This window comes from Quercus suber, unplaced genomic scaffold (assembly GCF_002906115.3).
Source record: "Quercus suber isolate HL8 unplaced genomic scaffold, Cork oak 2.0 scaffold_150, whole genome shotgun sequence".
In the NCBI taxonomy this organism is placed as follows: domain Eukaryota; kingdom Viridiplantae; phylum Streptophyta; class Magnoliopsida; order Fagales; family Fagaceae; genus Quercus; species Quercus suber.
In genome coordinates, this window is record NW_027069611.1 from 381,569 (window position 1) to 397,479 (window position 15,911).

The window sequence follows — 15,911 nt, forward strand, 5'->3', positions numbered from 1 at the left end:
AAAAATCTTTTTAGGTTTGATCGACAAGCAATTGAGCATAAACATCACATTTGATCATGTACAATCACACAAATGAAATAAGCATTTATTGAACAAAAGTCTTGTGTATTGTGTGTGAGTATCAAATGTGGAATAGTCCTTAGTCTAGAGTGAAACTTTAATAATCAATTCAATCAAGTCATACACAATTGGTACTAGGTCAAGTGGTTTATCTCAATGACAGAAATAAACATATATGACCTCCCACAAAAAAATGATTACATATCTTTGAAGCTTTTCATTTGGCTTCTTTACAATTCATAACATATGATCATTTTTGAACAGTACATCTCATTTTGAGATTAGTACTTGAAATTTTTGATATTTCAATATTGAAAGTAAGCCTTTGGCTTTTTTTTTTTTTTTTTTTTTTTTTTTTTTTTTTTTTTTTTTCTTNATGATAACTCTTTATCATTGGTTCAAAACACCAATCGGTTATTGGTGTAGGCGGGGATTTAACTTTAAATCTCTTATTTAACCATCAGAATTTTACAAATTGAGCTTAATTTTGTAATTTAATGCTTGTTTTGTTATTTGGCTTTCTTATACTAAATTTTAATATCTTATAATTGATATGTATAATTTTTGGGAGTATTGTATCATTGATATAAAGAGATCCACTAAAAATAAACATAAAAAATATAGTATTATATCATTATTTCAAGAAAAATTGAAAAAAAAAATAGTCACATATCTATATATATATATATTGTTGGATAAATATATGTTTGTATCGTATACAAAACATACGCAGCGAAAAATTATTGTATCTACTTTATTCGTAATTTATAACATGTACTATGTAAATTTCAGAATATAAGAACAAGATAGTGTACCTTGGTGTAGTGAAATTCAAAAACCAAAGATTAGAAGTATTTGAGAATATTTTTAATCTTCACTCCAATTCTACTTGTGCTCAAGAAGTGTGGTCTCTCAATCAGTTTATATATGTATGTTCAAGGGAGAATAAGGGAGTGTCTAACACTCGCATACAAACCATTTTATTCTCTTTTAAAATTTTGTATGTTTCTCTCCTTATAACTGATTATCTAACTAGACTGAACTTTTGAGCTATTCAAATTGGGCTTTACTATGTGGCTTGAAGTGGGACAAAAAAGGAATAAATAAGACTCTAGCTTTAATGGGCCTTGGACTTTTCTGTTAACTCTTGACAAGTCCAAAGTTACCATTAATTATATTTAATACAACTATATAAATATAATTGCACTCTAAGCCTTAATAATAAATTATATCTCAAGACTTAATTATACATGCAACTCCTTTATAAAATATTCATAGTAATACAAAGTCATGAATGTTGATTGCCACTTTGAAAATTACTACATCTTAATCCTTAAGTACCCGGTTTAATCCTTTAAGTTATTCATTATATATTTATAAAATCTAATTTCATAAATATATACTTTAGTAACTCCTTACTAAAATAGTTAGGCTTAACATTCTGAATAACCGAACCCATTAAACTTATCTCAAGGGAATATTTTATATCTCCGTTAAGAGATTAAGAATTCCATATTAAGAATATATGTTCTATCAACACTAAATTTGATTGCCCAACATACTGAAGTTTTGATCGTGACTTTAAATCTCACTCCTGATATATCAAAGCAACTTACACTTCATGATGAGTTTCATTATTCTTTTGAGATTAAGAGTTCATGTAAATAGAAGTCGTGAGATTTATTATTCATTTGATAGTTGTTAGAATAATAAATCTCACAGCGGTCTAGTTCAATATGTCTTAACTCTTAAAACATATCAACATATCAAGATAAATCATCTTAGTTGATATGTTATACTTTTTACAGATAAAATACCCAATTTCATCATCGACTATGAGCTAAAATTCTGAGTTTACAAAGAACTTGTGATTTATATCTTCTGTAACTAAATCATTTAAATCACATACTATACATTTCATGGATTATATGATAATGTTTAAATATTCATGTTACCATTATTTTAAATAATAATAAAACAACTTTATTAATCACAATATTAAGTTATACATAATGTCATACATAACATCATACAATAAGATTTAAGGAAACTAATCCTAATATATATATATATATATATATTAATAGGAAAAACTCAGTGAAAATTCAATTAAAATTTCAAATTAGAGTCAAATTTTGCGTCATGTGTCCTAAATTATTTATTTTTAAAGAGAGTTTTATTTCCTAATTTTAAAATAAAATGTAAGGCCATATCATAAATATTCATCCAAGTGAGTTATTGAGTACATAAACTAAAGAGTTTAGAATAAATGAATCGTAGCAAAAAAATGCTTCATAATAACAAAAATTAAGAAGTAATTAAAAAAAATAGACAATTTACATTTTTTGCTTAATAATATTCTTACAAGCTTTTTAAAGAGACAACAAAATATGAGAATGACTATCAATAATATTTAAATTATATAAGAATGACACTTATGTAAATATGTTAAAAATTGTAGGTCTTATCTAATTAGACCACATGAGGGAACTTTCTTTCTCTTCAAATAAAATAATAATACTTTTACTTTTCAACTTAAAAAAAAAAAAAAAAAAAAAAAAACACACACACACACACACAAATATACCAAATAAATAATTATATTCTTTTATATATTATTTAAAATATGTTATTTGAAACATGGTGCGAAACAAAATTTTTGCATGATGAATACTTTAAACATGTGTTTTTACAATAATTTTTAAACCACAATTTTCACATAATTTTGAATAACAATACCTGAAATATGCTATCAAACAAGCTCTTAGTTTTGTATAAACTGAAAACGTGACTTTAAATCACATTTTCACTTTTAAAAATGCAACTATGTAAGTGTGCAACACACTGTGCAAGAGCTTTTAACTTTTCCTGTTTTTCATATCTCAGCACCAAAAAAGAACAATAAATAAACGATATCAACAATATTTAAGAGATAGCAAAAACTAGTCATTATTGGTAAGGTAATGCTAATTCGTATCTAGAAGTTTTGTGTTTCTGAAAATTTATGGCAAGAATGACGTCGTAATCATCCATCACATGGTACAATGTAGTTTTAGTGAAATGAGAAAAATATAGATAATATATACTATAAACGCCCAAGAGTCCAAGTGAAAATGTAGATATACAATCACACTTAATTTTCAAATTATGAACAATATCCATGTTTCTAAAAAAAAAAAGAGAACAATATCCAAGTAACACATTCGGCATTAAGTACTCCTTTATTCAAATGTGGTTTCTTTAAGGAAAGTATACAACCAAGTCCAACCTTCTCTGAGATTCTTCAATCATTTTCGTGTGTGATATATATATATATATATATATAGAGTACAATAGCAACAACACAAGAAAAAATCATTATTTAATTAGTACTGAGGTACTTTTGAATCTCGGACTCATCACGCCCATAAAGAATGACCTTCAATCCATGCTTCATGTACATAGTTAATGCTAGCTTTGGTTCCACAGGATGATTCTCCACCACTTTAACATGATAGCGATAAATGACAGAAGCAGCAACGAATTTCATTTGATAGTAAGCAAAATCTTTTCCCAAGCAAAGGCGAGGGCCACCATTGAAGGCTGTAAACTTGTAGGCAGACTCACTGATGAACCTCCCATCTCTTAGCCATCTCTCTGGCTTAAACTCTCTACAGTCCTTTCCCCATATGCCTTCCATTCTACCCATTGCATATATTGCATAGATCACTTTTGTTCCTTTCTTCAATATTGTCCCATCTGGAAATATGTCATCTTCAACAACCTATTCGTTGACATATATATATAAATAAGAATGCTATATCTTTGAATTCAACCAAGGAACCAATTACAGAAACTTCTACGTATCCAAACAAAGTAACTGTACATGTGTTTGGTGACCGGTTCCGAGTACAAGCAACTAGTTGTTGACTGCCTAAAAGAAGTTGTTTGTACTCAATACATGAGTCTATTTATTATCCAATATAGTCCTTGTAGTTTCTCATAAAATATATATATTAACTTGTTAAAGGATAATATTCAATTTATAAATAAGATTTTTAAGCTTATAAAATATCATGTCATTTAAAATTTTAAATACCTTAAATCAAAGTTATAAAATAAATTCATTTAAAAGAAAAAAAAAAATATGCGCGCTTTTCAATTCTTCAGGTTTAAAAAAGTAACATGATGCTATTCAAAAGGTAGCCAAGAACTGGTTCGCTCCAAGAAAGACATTCCCCACATCCCAACTATCAATTTATAATAAAGAAAAAGGGTAAAAAAATAATTATTGCATTAAAAGAAAAAAAATTTTTTTTTCTCAATAAGATAGTTACCTCCTTGTGATCGACTGGCACTGAAGGATATAACCTGAGAGCATCGGATAGAGCAGCCTGTAAATAATCCATCTTCTTTATCTCCTCTGGTCGGAAGATCACACTTTGGCACTCTCCTTTTTTTACCTCCTCTCTTTCACTCACGATCCCACATATCTCTTCAAGAATTCTTTCCTCCACCATCGGATTGTGATGAAGCAGCCAGAAAAACCAGCTCAATGCCACCGAAGAAGTGTCTCTCCCAGCAAGTATAAAGTTCACGCAAATATCCCTCAAGAACCTGTTCGAAAAGGGGTGTCCATCCTCATCTTTCAGCCCCATAAACACTGTCAGGAGGTCGGACCTTTTCTTCGACATATTATTGTCAAATTGCAAAGAGAGCTCCTTCTTTCTTGTCCGAATCACATCGTCAGCAAACTCATCTACTTCTTTTATTGAATTCTTAAGCTTCTTCTCCATCCCCAAGTTGAAATATCTCATGATCTTCCATATACATGTTGGTGTCACAAAACGTAGCACCGTGGCTTCTGTTGCGTCCTCAAAGGCTTTAGCAAATGGTATTTCAGGCAAACCGGGGCGTAAACAACCAGGATCAACCCCAAATGCTATCATGCAGACATTATCAAAAGTTAGCCGTAATAAAATGTCTTGGAGATCAATAGTAAGGGACTGTTTGATTGAATTCTCTAACACAGGAAGGAGCCTAGAGTGAACAAGTTCAAGCAATGACTCGGTCGTCAATTGCCTGAACTTAGCTGAGTGGAATTCAATGCTTGCTGTCTTCCTTTGTCGTTGCCAAGTTTCATCGTCAGCACTAAATATCCCGTTACCAAGAAGATCACGAACAGTGTCTCGAAAGAATGGTCCTTTAGGGAAATTGGGGAACTTGGTCTTGAGAAGATGCTCTATGTTACGAGGGTCCGAGGTGACAACACAGTTGAGACTACTAAATGAAGGGCCTTTGAACACAAATGTTCCATTTTGATTGATAAGAATGCCAGTCATCCAGTCATACATATTGTCTCGAAGGCCACTCACCAAGGAAGGTAACATTCCTAGGACTGGCCAAATAGGTAGGCCATGATGCTTCTTTTGCCTTAGGGAATGAATGGCTATGAAAACAAAAAGAGCAATGAAAAGCTCTATAATTTGGACATGTTTCAAGAAAAAGAGGCGTCGGGAAACGAAGTTTCCGGTGGAAAGTTCAGCAGAGGCGGAGAAGGAGGAGAGATTGGTAGGGTTGATCATGGTGTTGGGATGATAATTAGAAGAAATGTGAGATTGCATGCGCTTATTAGTTAGTTTGGGGGGCGGTGATGATCACGTGTTATATGGGGGTGCTCCTTGTGTTTCTTGGCGTGCATGTTCATAAGCAATAGCGTTATGATTTGGTGAGCTGAAATTAATGTGGTTCTTTTATGTTACGACTACTAAACCAATCATATGGTTGTTTCTTAAGAAAGGGGCTTTTGCATTTTGGGAAATTCCTTGTATATATTGCGAATGTTGGTTTGTAATTTTCGCTTGCGTGTCAAATTTAAAGTTACATATAGAATAAGATTGGTCTAAAAGCCCTTTAAAGGAACGAGATTATTTATTTTGGCGGATAGAAAGTGGGTACGGCCGATTACCTATATTCAAACACTTTAATTTTCCTAAGTTTCCAAATCCACCTTTTATATTATTATTATTATTGTTATAATAACTAATAGCTAAAATTACGGGTGGTATTAGGGTGACCAACCCATCACAATACGTAGTCTGGGCAGCTGAAACCTGGGCTTTATTGACGCTTGTGTTGTGTCGGCAAACTTCAAACCCTTAAAAGAAATGATATATTTACAATATTTTTATAATATTTTTACAATAAATTCTAAATTGCAGTTTGTTACTAGTTTCCATTATTGAGACAAAAAAGTAATCTTAGTGTTAGGTTCAAATTTGAGCTAATAACAACTAACCACCGCTGATTTGTTGTGAAAATGTTATAAAAATATTGTGGACATAGCATCTCCTTAACCTTAATTACCCCTCGGTTCCTTAATAAATAAATTTCAGGTTGACGTGTGGAAGCACCAAAACTTGTGCTATTGCTTAACAACAACCCCAATCAAATTTATTAAAGGAATCTTGTTAAATAAAATCAAATCAAATTCTTATAATTGTAATTACTAGGGACGGAGCTAGGACTTGAAGTTAGGGGGTAGTTTTGCTGTTGATTGCGTGCGGTAGCTCTAGCTTCCGACTCAGTTGCTTAACAGCTAATGGTTTTTTTTTTTTTTTTTTTTTTTTTTTTATTTTTTTTTGTGTGCTTTTTTTTTTTTTTTAATATGTGCATCCAGGTATGGACAAAATTATTTTGTTTAAAAAATTTTTAAGGGTCAAGTTGTTTGTTTTGGGTAAAAATGGTTGATTGAGTTTAATTGTTTTTAGCTTTACTATTGGTAATTTTTATTATTGAATAATTTTTTTGGGCTTATTTATTTTGCTTTAGATTTTAGATCTGACCTTCAAAATGAGGAAAATGCTAGAATTACCAACTGTTTTACAAATTATTAATGTGGTGAGTGGTTATTAGTAAGTAAAAATGTGATGTAAGTGAGGGCCCAGATGCAAACCATTAAAATTTTACTACCACAACAATTTGTAAAAATGTTATAGAAAATTTTGTGGCTAGAGTAGTACTCTTAAAAAAAATCAAATGATAATGTTAAGGGGGGTAAAGTGTGATTTTATAGAACAAAATTGCTAATATTGGTGCCTATGCATATATTAATCTAAAAAAAAAAAAATTAGGGGGGGCCATTGGCCCCCCTAGTCCAAGTCTCCTTCCGTCCCTGGTAATTATCATGCATTTTTGTTATAAATGGTCGGGTTGGTCTCCTTTCTGGCATGCTATGAGTTGTTTTTCAATCATATTGTTAAACAAATTGCTAACCTATGTTTTGTACGGAATAGTTAAATAGAAATTAACTATAGTTATATTATTTAGGGTATTGACTTGAAAATATATCAAAATAAAACCATTTGTTCAAAATAAAAAAAATTTTAAAAAAAAAGTTCATATAAAAAAATAGATAAACTTGTGAAGACCAGCCAACATTCTAAACATAAATTATGCTAATAAAATGGATGGATATCATATATAGGTTATCAACCTGTTTGAAGTACCAAAAATTTACCTTTGTGGAGGATAGGGTCAGAGAACCTAATGTTGCATGTTCAGAGAATACATTTTCGATAGCATTGGCTTCTATTGGGTCACCTGAATAAGGGATTTAGAGACAGGGCCACATGCATCAGTTTGAGCAATGTTATTTTAATGACCACGTTAGTGTTTTTCTTTTATGTATTTATTAAAATACTAATGTGGCATTTTAAAATATTAGTTTAATGACAACGTTAGCTAAATACTTAGCCACGTCAGCATTTAACATGCCAACTGTGCACTCTATCTACCACGTAGAAATTTTCTGTTAATGGGTTGACGGCAAGAACCAAAATGGGCACGATTTTTCGTTTTCAGAGACTAAGATAGGCGAAAAATCAAATTAGGGACCAAAATATGAATAGGCCCAAAACGTAAGAATTAAAAGTGCATTTTCAACTTGTGTGTGTGTGTGTGTGTGTTTTTTATAATTTTTTAGTGATGATTATATAGTAAAATAATACTATTTTATTTAGGGGGGAAAAAAAAAAGACAAAAGGACAAAGAAATGGGCCTGTAGGAGAAAAAGAAAGAAAAAAAAAAAAAAAGAATAAGTTAGAGAGAGTTTAGTCTTATTAATGAGCCCCATGATTTCCAATTTATTTACAAAATGATCATTTAGTAACATCACTTGAAAATCAACTCAAACGCTTTTAATCAAATACCCTTACCAAACACTTTTATTTATTTTTTTCAGCTATAGTTTTTAGTATCTAAAAACTATTGTTTAAGATTTGCTACAGGCCCATCACATTTGGAAAGACAGTTCGTGAAACATGGAACCTTAGTAGCTATAGCCTATACGCTATACCTGCTGACAAAAAATGCCGCACCGAAACCCATCAACCTATTGGAAGTCGTTGGAAAACCGGAGGTGGACTGAGTGAGTTATGGCCCGTGAAATGAAAACTATGGATTTGGTGAACAGCGAACAAAGTCCACAATCCATTATTACCAGCTATACTCTACATCACCAGACTCGATGGGCCGAACCTCTCTCTTCCCTTTTTCTAGTTGTTTTAAGATTTGTACTTGTTAGTCCTCACACCTCATCTCATCTCATCTCATCTCATCTCATTATTTACCCATATTTAAGTGAACAAGATCTGAGGTTCTCCCACCAATAGAACTTTTTCCCCCTCACAACATAATCAACATTTTAAAAAAAAATTGTAGCGTATTCCGCTTTTTTAAAATCAAAATTACTAAGATACTCTTTAGGTAGAAAATCTAATGCTAAAAGTTAAATAAATAAAAAAAATTAAAAAATTGGATTACACTTTTGATCCTTAAGTTTGTGGTTGTTTTTCTTCTATTCCTTTTAAGTCTGAAACATTTTAATTTGATCTACAAATCATTTCATATGTGTCTGTGACTAATATGACAATTAAATGAGACAAAGAAATGACATCATTTTGTTGAAACTTTTTAATCAAAATTATCTAATCAAAATTATTAAGATATTATTTTTAGGTTGAAACTTTATTACTTAAAAAAAAAAAAAAAAAAGAGAGGAGAGGAGAGGACACCTTGCATCCTACCGTCACTTTGCATGTAATGTGCGTCGATGCCTTGTGGCAATTCGACCACCCATCATGGTGACGCTTGGTGCGCGCCTGAAGCGTACAGGCTTGAGAGCTCGGGTGCTGCAGAGGAGGGTTGTACCTCTAGTGTGTGATTGGTAAATGGGTCAATTTTAATAAGGTTACCAAAGATAAGTGAAGTCGCCACCAATCATTAGGTTTTTTCTAAGGTGTGATTAGTCACCTAAATCTATTTGATTTTATTACCGATCCTAGGGTAAGAAAAAGGTTGTTTTTCCTAATCTAATATGGACGAATAAAAAATCTTGATTCTTTGAGTTCAGAAATCTGGTTACATGTGAGGAAGGTGTTAGGCACTCCACAACGCCTATCCATAGATAGTCTTTTGTTTTGGTGGAATATTAATTTTCGGATATTGGCAATTGAAAACAAGCTATTGGTATTAGCTTTCGGGGCTTTAATTAAATTGGGCTTTGAGGTTTGGTTACAAAAAGGGTGTGATCTTGATCAATGCTTCCTAGTGTGTTTGGAATTGTTGCTGAATTTCCACGACAAAAATCTGGTAGCATTTCGCCTTATTTCATGGTGAAAATCTAGCAGCGCTTCGCCTCAAGTGCATCATAGCACACAAAACACTATTCTCACCAAGTTTTCACTATGAGAATACAATAACAAAGGTGCCCCATTTTCATGGTGAAAATCTGGTAGAGTTTTTTGTTTGGTGCACAATGGCACACTAGCAGGATTTCGTGCCTATGTATACGTGCCAACATGCTAGTGCTAGGATGAGTCAGAGCCCCTCAAAGTATCAAACATATTGATGCGTGTCGCATACATGGGAAAACTAATGTCACTTGGTGACATGGATTGAGACGATCATACCGCGATGATTGTGCACAAAATATAGTGTGAATATGCACCTACAGCAATTGCCGTCACTTGGTGACATGGATCATGACAATCATACCGTGATGATTGTGCATAAAATATAGTGTGAATATGCACCTATAGCAATTGCCTTGGTTACATACCCACACTACAAGGTTAAGAGCACTCATGGCTAAAGAGGGTCACTCACGTAGCCACGAGGGTCCATCATACAAAGTGCACAATCACCCATATACAGGCCTATGTAGATATACCAAGGGAACGTGGCCTAAGCAAAGTGCAAGAAAGATAAAGGGTACACAGAGAGGAAAACCTAATACAATGGTCCAGAGAAAAGGCTAAGAGAGAGAGAGATGTAACCATTCGGGGAGGCTATGCCTCATAATCTACTAAACATTACCCTTTTGGGGCTTGTGTCTTCTTGCTTGCATCCTTGCCCTTGTTGCTTGCACCTAGGAGGAGGTCGTGCCTTCGCCCCAAGTATCCTCGTTCCATGTGTGTACATGCAATAAACAAGGAAAGCAACCAGCAAATAAGCAAAGGAGATAACAAAGAGGTAAAGAGAGCATGCAAAGAGACACACTAGCAAAGAGAGCTAAACGGGGGCAAACAAACATGTTAAGCACACGAAAGGGCAAACAAACAAGTTATAAAAAAAAAGGGGTATCCTAGGAGGACATATGTAGGTTTGGATTGGAGTATGGATGACATCCGTGCCATCAAGCAAAATTCCTAAAAGGGATTTGGGGACTCGTGTATCAAAGACGGGTGAGAACCCGCACGAGATAGTAGGAATTAGGCTTGATGACATTAGCAAGCAAGGACTCATGCATGAACATATAGGCAAATGTGCAAAGATGCAAAGAAGTAAAGAAAGCCAAATAGGTGGCATAAAGCAAGCATAACAACACACGGAGCGGAGAAAGGGTACGTGTCAAACAAACCAATATCATGGAGATGTATCTCACAAGCGATTATATCCAAACAAGCCACAAGAAGGATAGATGCAACCACACAAGCAAGTGGCCCCAAAGACCGAAAAGTACAAGCCCACGAAGGGTACAAAGTATTGCAAAGCTTAGATCTAGACAGGCAAACATGAATGTAAAGCATAGAAGCAAGCAAGCATATACATGCATAAAGGAAATTATCCAAACCCTTTGTGTAGGCCTAGACCACAAGATCTAGATCTACACCCTACCTAAAGGGCCAAAACGCAAGAATGAGACATATCAAGAGACAAAAAGGCTACAGAAACACATGGCATAGCAACCAACATGTAAATTGTGGTGGGACTTTTTGTGTTGTTGGGATTTGATTTCTCTTACTGTACTATGGTTTGTGGGTCTGAGGTAAGAGAGTTGGGGCTGGCCTAAATGAAATACACTTTAGGCCAGTTTATGCACAAGTCGAGCTGTCCTGATACAGACACATTTTGGAAGGGGCATTGCAGGCTGAGTGTACGGCATGTTGTTGGAAAAATACATGTTTGTATCGTATACAAGACATACATAGTGGAAAATTAACGGATCTACTTCATTCACAATTGATAATATGTATTATGTAAATTTCAGAATATAAAAAGAAGACAGTGTACCTTGGTGTGGTGAAATTCAAAACTAAAGATTAGAAGTACTTGGGAACACTTTTAATCTTCACTCCAATTTCACTTGTGCCCAAGAAGTGTGGTCTCTCAATCAGTTTATATGTGTGTGTTCAAGGGAGAATAAGAGAGTGTCTAACACTCACATACAAACTATTTCATTCTCTTTCAAAAATTTTGTATATGTCTTTCCTTATAACTGATTATCTAATTGGACTAGCATTTTGGGCCATTCCAATTGGGTTTTAGTATGTCGCTTGGAGTGGGACCAAAATGGAACAAATAAGACACTAGCTCCAATGGGCCTTATGCTTTTCTGTCAACTGACAAGTCCAAAGTTACTATTAATTATATTTAATACCACTATATAAATATAATTGTACTTTAGGCCTTATTAATAAATTATATTCAAAGAATTTATTGTTCATGCAACCTCTTCATAAAATATTCATAGTAATACAAAGTCATAAATGTAGACTATCACTTTGAAGATTACTACATCTTAATCCTTGAGTACTTGGTTTAATTCTTTAAGTTATTCATCATATATTTATGAAATTTTATGAAATCCAATTTCATAAATACATACTTTACTAACTCCTTACTAAAGTAGTTAAGCCTTTTGAATAACCAAACCCATTAAACTTATCTCAAGTGAATATTTTATATCTTAGTTAAGAGATTAAGAATTCTATCTTGAGAATATATGTTCCATCAATACTAAATGTGGTTGCCCAAACATTTTGAGGTTTTGATCGTGACTTTAGATTTTAGTCCTAATATATCAAAGTAACCTACACTTCATGATCAAGTCCATTATTCTCTTAAGATTAAGATTTCATGTAAGTAGAAGTCGTGAGATTTATTATTCATTTGACAGTCATTAGGAGAATAATAAATCTCACAGCGGCCTGGTTCAATATGTCTTAACTCTTAAAATATATCAACATATCAACTAAAAGTCTCCACTTCCATGATTAAGACAAATCATCTTAGTTAATATGTTATAGTTTTCGTAGATAAAATGCTCAATTTTTCACCGACTATGAATTAAAGTCCTAAGTTTACAAAGAACCTGTGACTTATCTTCTGTTACTAAATCATATAAATCACATACTATGCATCTCATGGACTATCTGGTAATGTCCAAATATTCATGTTACCATTATTTTAAATAATAATAAAACAACTTTATTAATCACAACATTAAACCATACATAATGTCATACATAGTATCATACAATAGGATTAAATGACACTAATCCTAACAATCTCCTACTGATCTAACTCCCAATCCCTCCAAATGTGACTCAAAAGTCCTTTGGGGCAAGGCTTTGGTAAAGGGATTGGCTAGATTATTTATACTATCAATCTTTGCTACTACTACATCTCCTCGAGCAACAATGTCTCGAATGATGTGGTACTTTCTTTCAATGCGATTTCCTTTCTTGTGATTCCTTGGATCTTTGGATTGTGCAACTGCTCTACTATTGTTGCAAAACAATGTGATAGGAACTTGCTCCATTCTCACAACACAAAAATTAGAAAGGAATTTCTTAAGCTAAACAACATCCTTTACCGCTTCACAAGTAGCAACATATTCAGCTTCCATGGTGGAGTCAGCAATACAAGATTGCTTAACACTCCTCCAACTTATGGCTCCACCTCCCAAGGTGAAAACACAACCTGAAGTGGACTTTCTGAAATCAAGATCTGATTGAAAATTTGAATCTATATAACCAATGGGAATCAAATCCTCACACCGGTAAACAAGCATATAATCTCTCGTTCTCCATAGATACTTGAGAATATGCTTTACAGCTTGCCAATGTTTTGGTCTTGAATTTGATTGATATCGGCTCACCATACCAACTGAATAACAGATATCTGGTCTAGTACAAAACATGGCATACATGAGACTTCCCATTGTAGAAGCATAAAGAACTTGTCTCATCATATTTTCTTTCTCAAGAATCTTAGGCCTTTGGTCATTAGACAGAGGAACTCCATGTCTGAAAGGAAGTAATCCTTTCTTGGAGTTTTGCATGCTAAACCATTCTAGAACCTTATCTATATATCTAGCTTGTGACAAACCTAACATTCTATCTTGTGATCTCGCCAAAGCTTGATCCCTAGAATGAAGTTAGCTTCGCCCAAGTTCTTCATATCAAATTGGCTTGACAACCAAACCTTTACTAATGATATTACCCCTACATCATTTCCAATGGGCAGAATATCATCAACATAAAGTACTAGGAACATTACTACTTTATCTTGATGTCTTTTGTACACACATGGTTCATCAAGATTTTGTTCAAAACCAAATGACTTGATTGCTTGATCAAATTTGATGTTGTCTCATACTAGGCTTACAACCAATCCACAACTTTACAGGTGTTTTAGGAACAGACTTCGAAGGTACTAAATTTAGAAGATACATTGCAGTATTTAAGGCATATCTCCAAAAAGAAATTGGTAGAGTTAAATAACTCATCATGAATCTAACCATATCTAAAAGAGTCGTATTCCTTCTTTCTGCTGCACCATTTTTTTGTGGAGTTCCAAGTGTAGTTATTTGGGATATAATCCCATTTTCAGTTAAGTTATCCTTGAAATCCCCAAGAGGGTATTCGCCACCTCGATCAGATCGAATGGCCTTTATGCGTTTACCTAATTAATTCTCAACTTCAGCCTTAAACTCTTTGAACTTTTCAAAGGCTTCAGACTTCCATTTCATTAGGTACACATAACCAAATCTAGAGTAATCATTAGTGAAAGTAATGAAATACTTATAGCCAACTCTTGCTTGGGTTGACATAGGACTACATACATATGAATGTACTAGTTCTAGCAAATCTTGGGCTCTTCTATCTTTCACATTAAAAGTTCTTTTGGTCATTTTTCCTCCAAACAAGATTCTCAAATTGGAAATCCATCAAAGTCCAATGGCTCTAAAAGTCCATCTTTGATCAGTCTTTGAATCCTTTTGAATTAATATGACCCAAACTCAAATGCCAAAGATATGCATCACTAATAGAAGGAAGCTTTCTCTTTAATGATTTCACATGTGAATTATAATCTAATTCAGAATTATATAATTAATTCTTATCAGGAGTTAAAATATAAAGACCATCAACAATATTGCCCGAACAAATAAACACTTTATCCTTCTTTATTACAATATTGTCTTTCAAGATAGCATAATATCCATGTTTACCTAAATAAGCTGTAGAAATTAAATTTCTACGAACATTAGGTACATATAGACAGTTTTTCAATATTAAAACCCTAAAATCAAAGCATAAATTAAACACTCCAACAGCTATAACTAGAATTCTGCTCCCATCAGCCAAAGTAAGAGACAATTCCCTTTCATTTAGCTTTCTAGTCTCCTGGAACCTCTGTAAAAAATTGCAGATATGATTAGTACAACTTGAATCCACACACCAGGAATCCGTGGGATTTTGCACTAAACATATTTCAAGAAGGAATGAACTTTTCATACCCTTATTATTGGTAGCTCTAAATTTTGGACAATTCCTCTTCCAATGACCTTTCTAGCCACAATGGAAACACTTTTCTTTGGCGTAATCATTTTTCCTTCCCTTGTTGGCAACTCCTAAGGCAATTTTTTTATCATCTTGCTTGGTGAAGTCCTTTTCTACTTCTTCTTCTTTTTACCTTGCCTTTCGACTTAGGTTGAGAAGTAGAAGCTTCAGCCATATTAGCATCAACACTAGATGTACCAAGAATGCCTTCCGCCTCTACCAATTCATTCATTAATTTAGATAATGAATAAATCTTTTTGTTCATATTATAATTAAGTCTGAATTCCTTGAATGATTCTGGTAGTAACTGAAGTATCATATCCACTTAGGATTCTCCATCAATATCGACACCTAAAACTTCTAGTATATTTAAATTAGAGATCATCTTAAGACAATGCTCCTTTACTGAAGTGCCTTTAGCCATTTTGGTATTATAAATTTGCCTCATAATTTCTTGCCTTGCAGAACATTGTTATGAATACTATTTCGAAACCCATTTCGGTTTGTTGATTGGAATGAAATATTTTGGTATCGGATTGGTACCGGACTATTTTGGTGTACAATTTCGGAGTTATTGCATATATATATATATATATAAATTCAATATATTAGTTTTTTTTTTCAACTCCTAGAAAAAGCAAGCATATCTGCATATAGTTATTTTTATATAAAAAATATATATATATATATTTATTTATGGCATTTTTGTAAATAAAGCCAACATTTTGAGTAATTAAAAACATA

At 33.1% G+C, this 15,911-nt stretch overlaps 1 protein-coding gene across 1 annotated transcript; it reads right to left on the bottom strand.

Annotated features, from left to right (window-relative positions):
- Positions 1–3,262: 3,262 nt before the first annotated feature.
- LOC112009780 (cytochrome P450 86B1) lies at positions 3,263–5,695 on the bottom strand. Its single transcript, XM_024042113.2, has 2 exons — positions 4,377–5,695; positions 3,263–3,823 (listed from the first exon to the last, which is right to left on the bottom strand). The coding sequence occupies exons 1-2, from the start codon at positions 5,661–5,663 to the stop codon at positions 3,422–3,424; spliced, it is 1,689 nt and encodes a 562-aa protein (XP_023897881.1). The 5' UTR covers positions 5,664–5,695; the 3' UTR covers positions 3,263–3,421.
- Between the last annotated feature and the right edge of the window lie 10,216 nt (positions 5,696–15,911).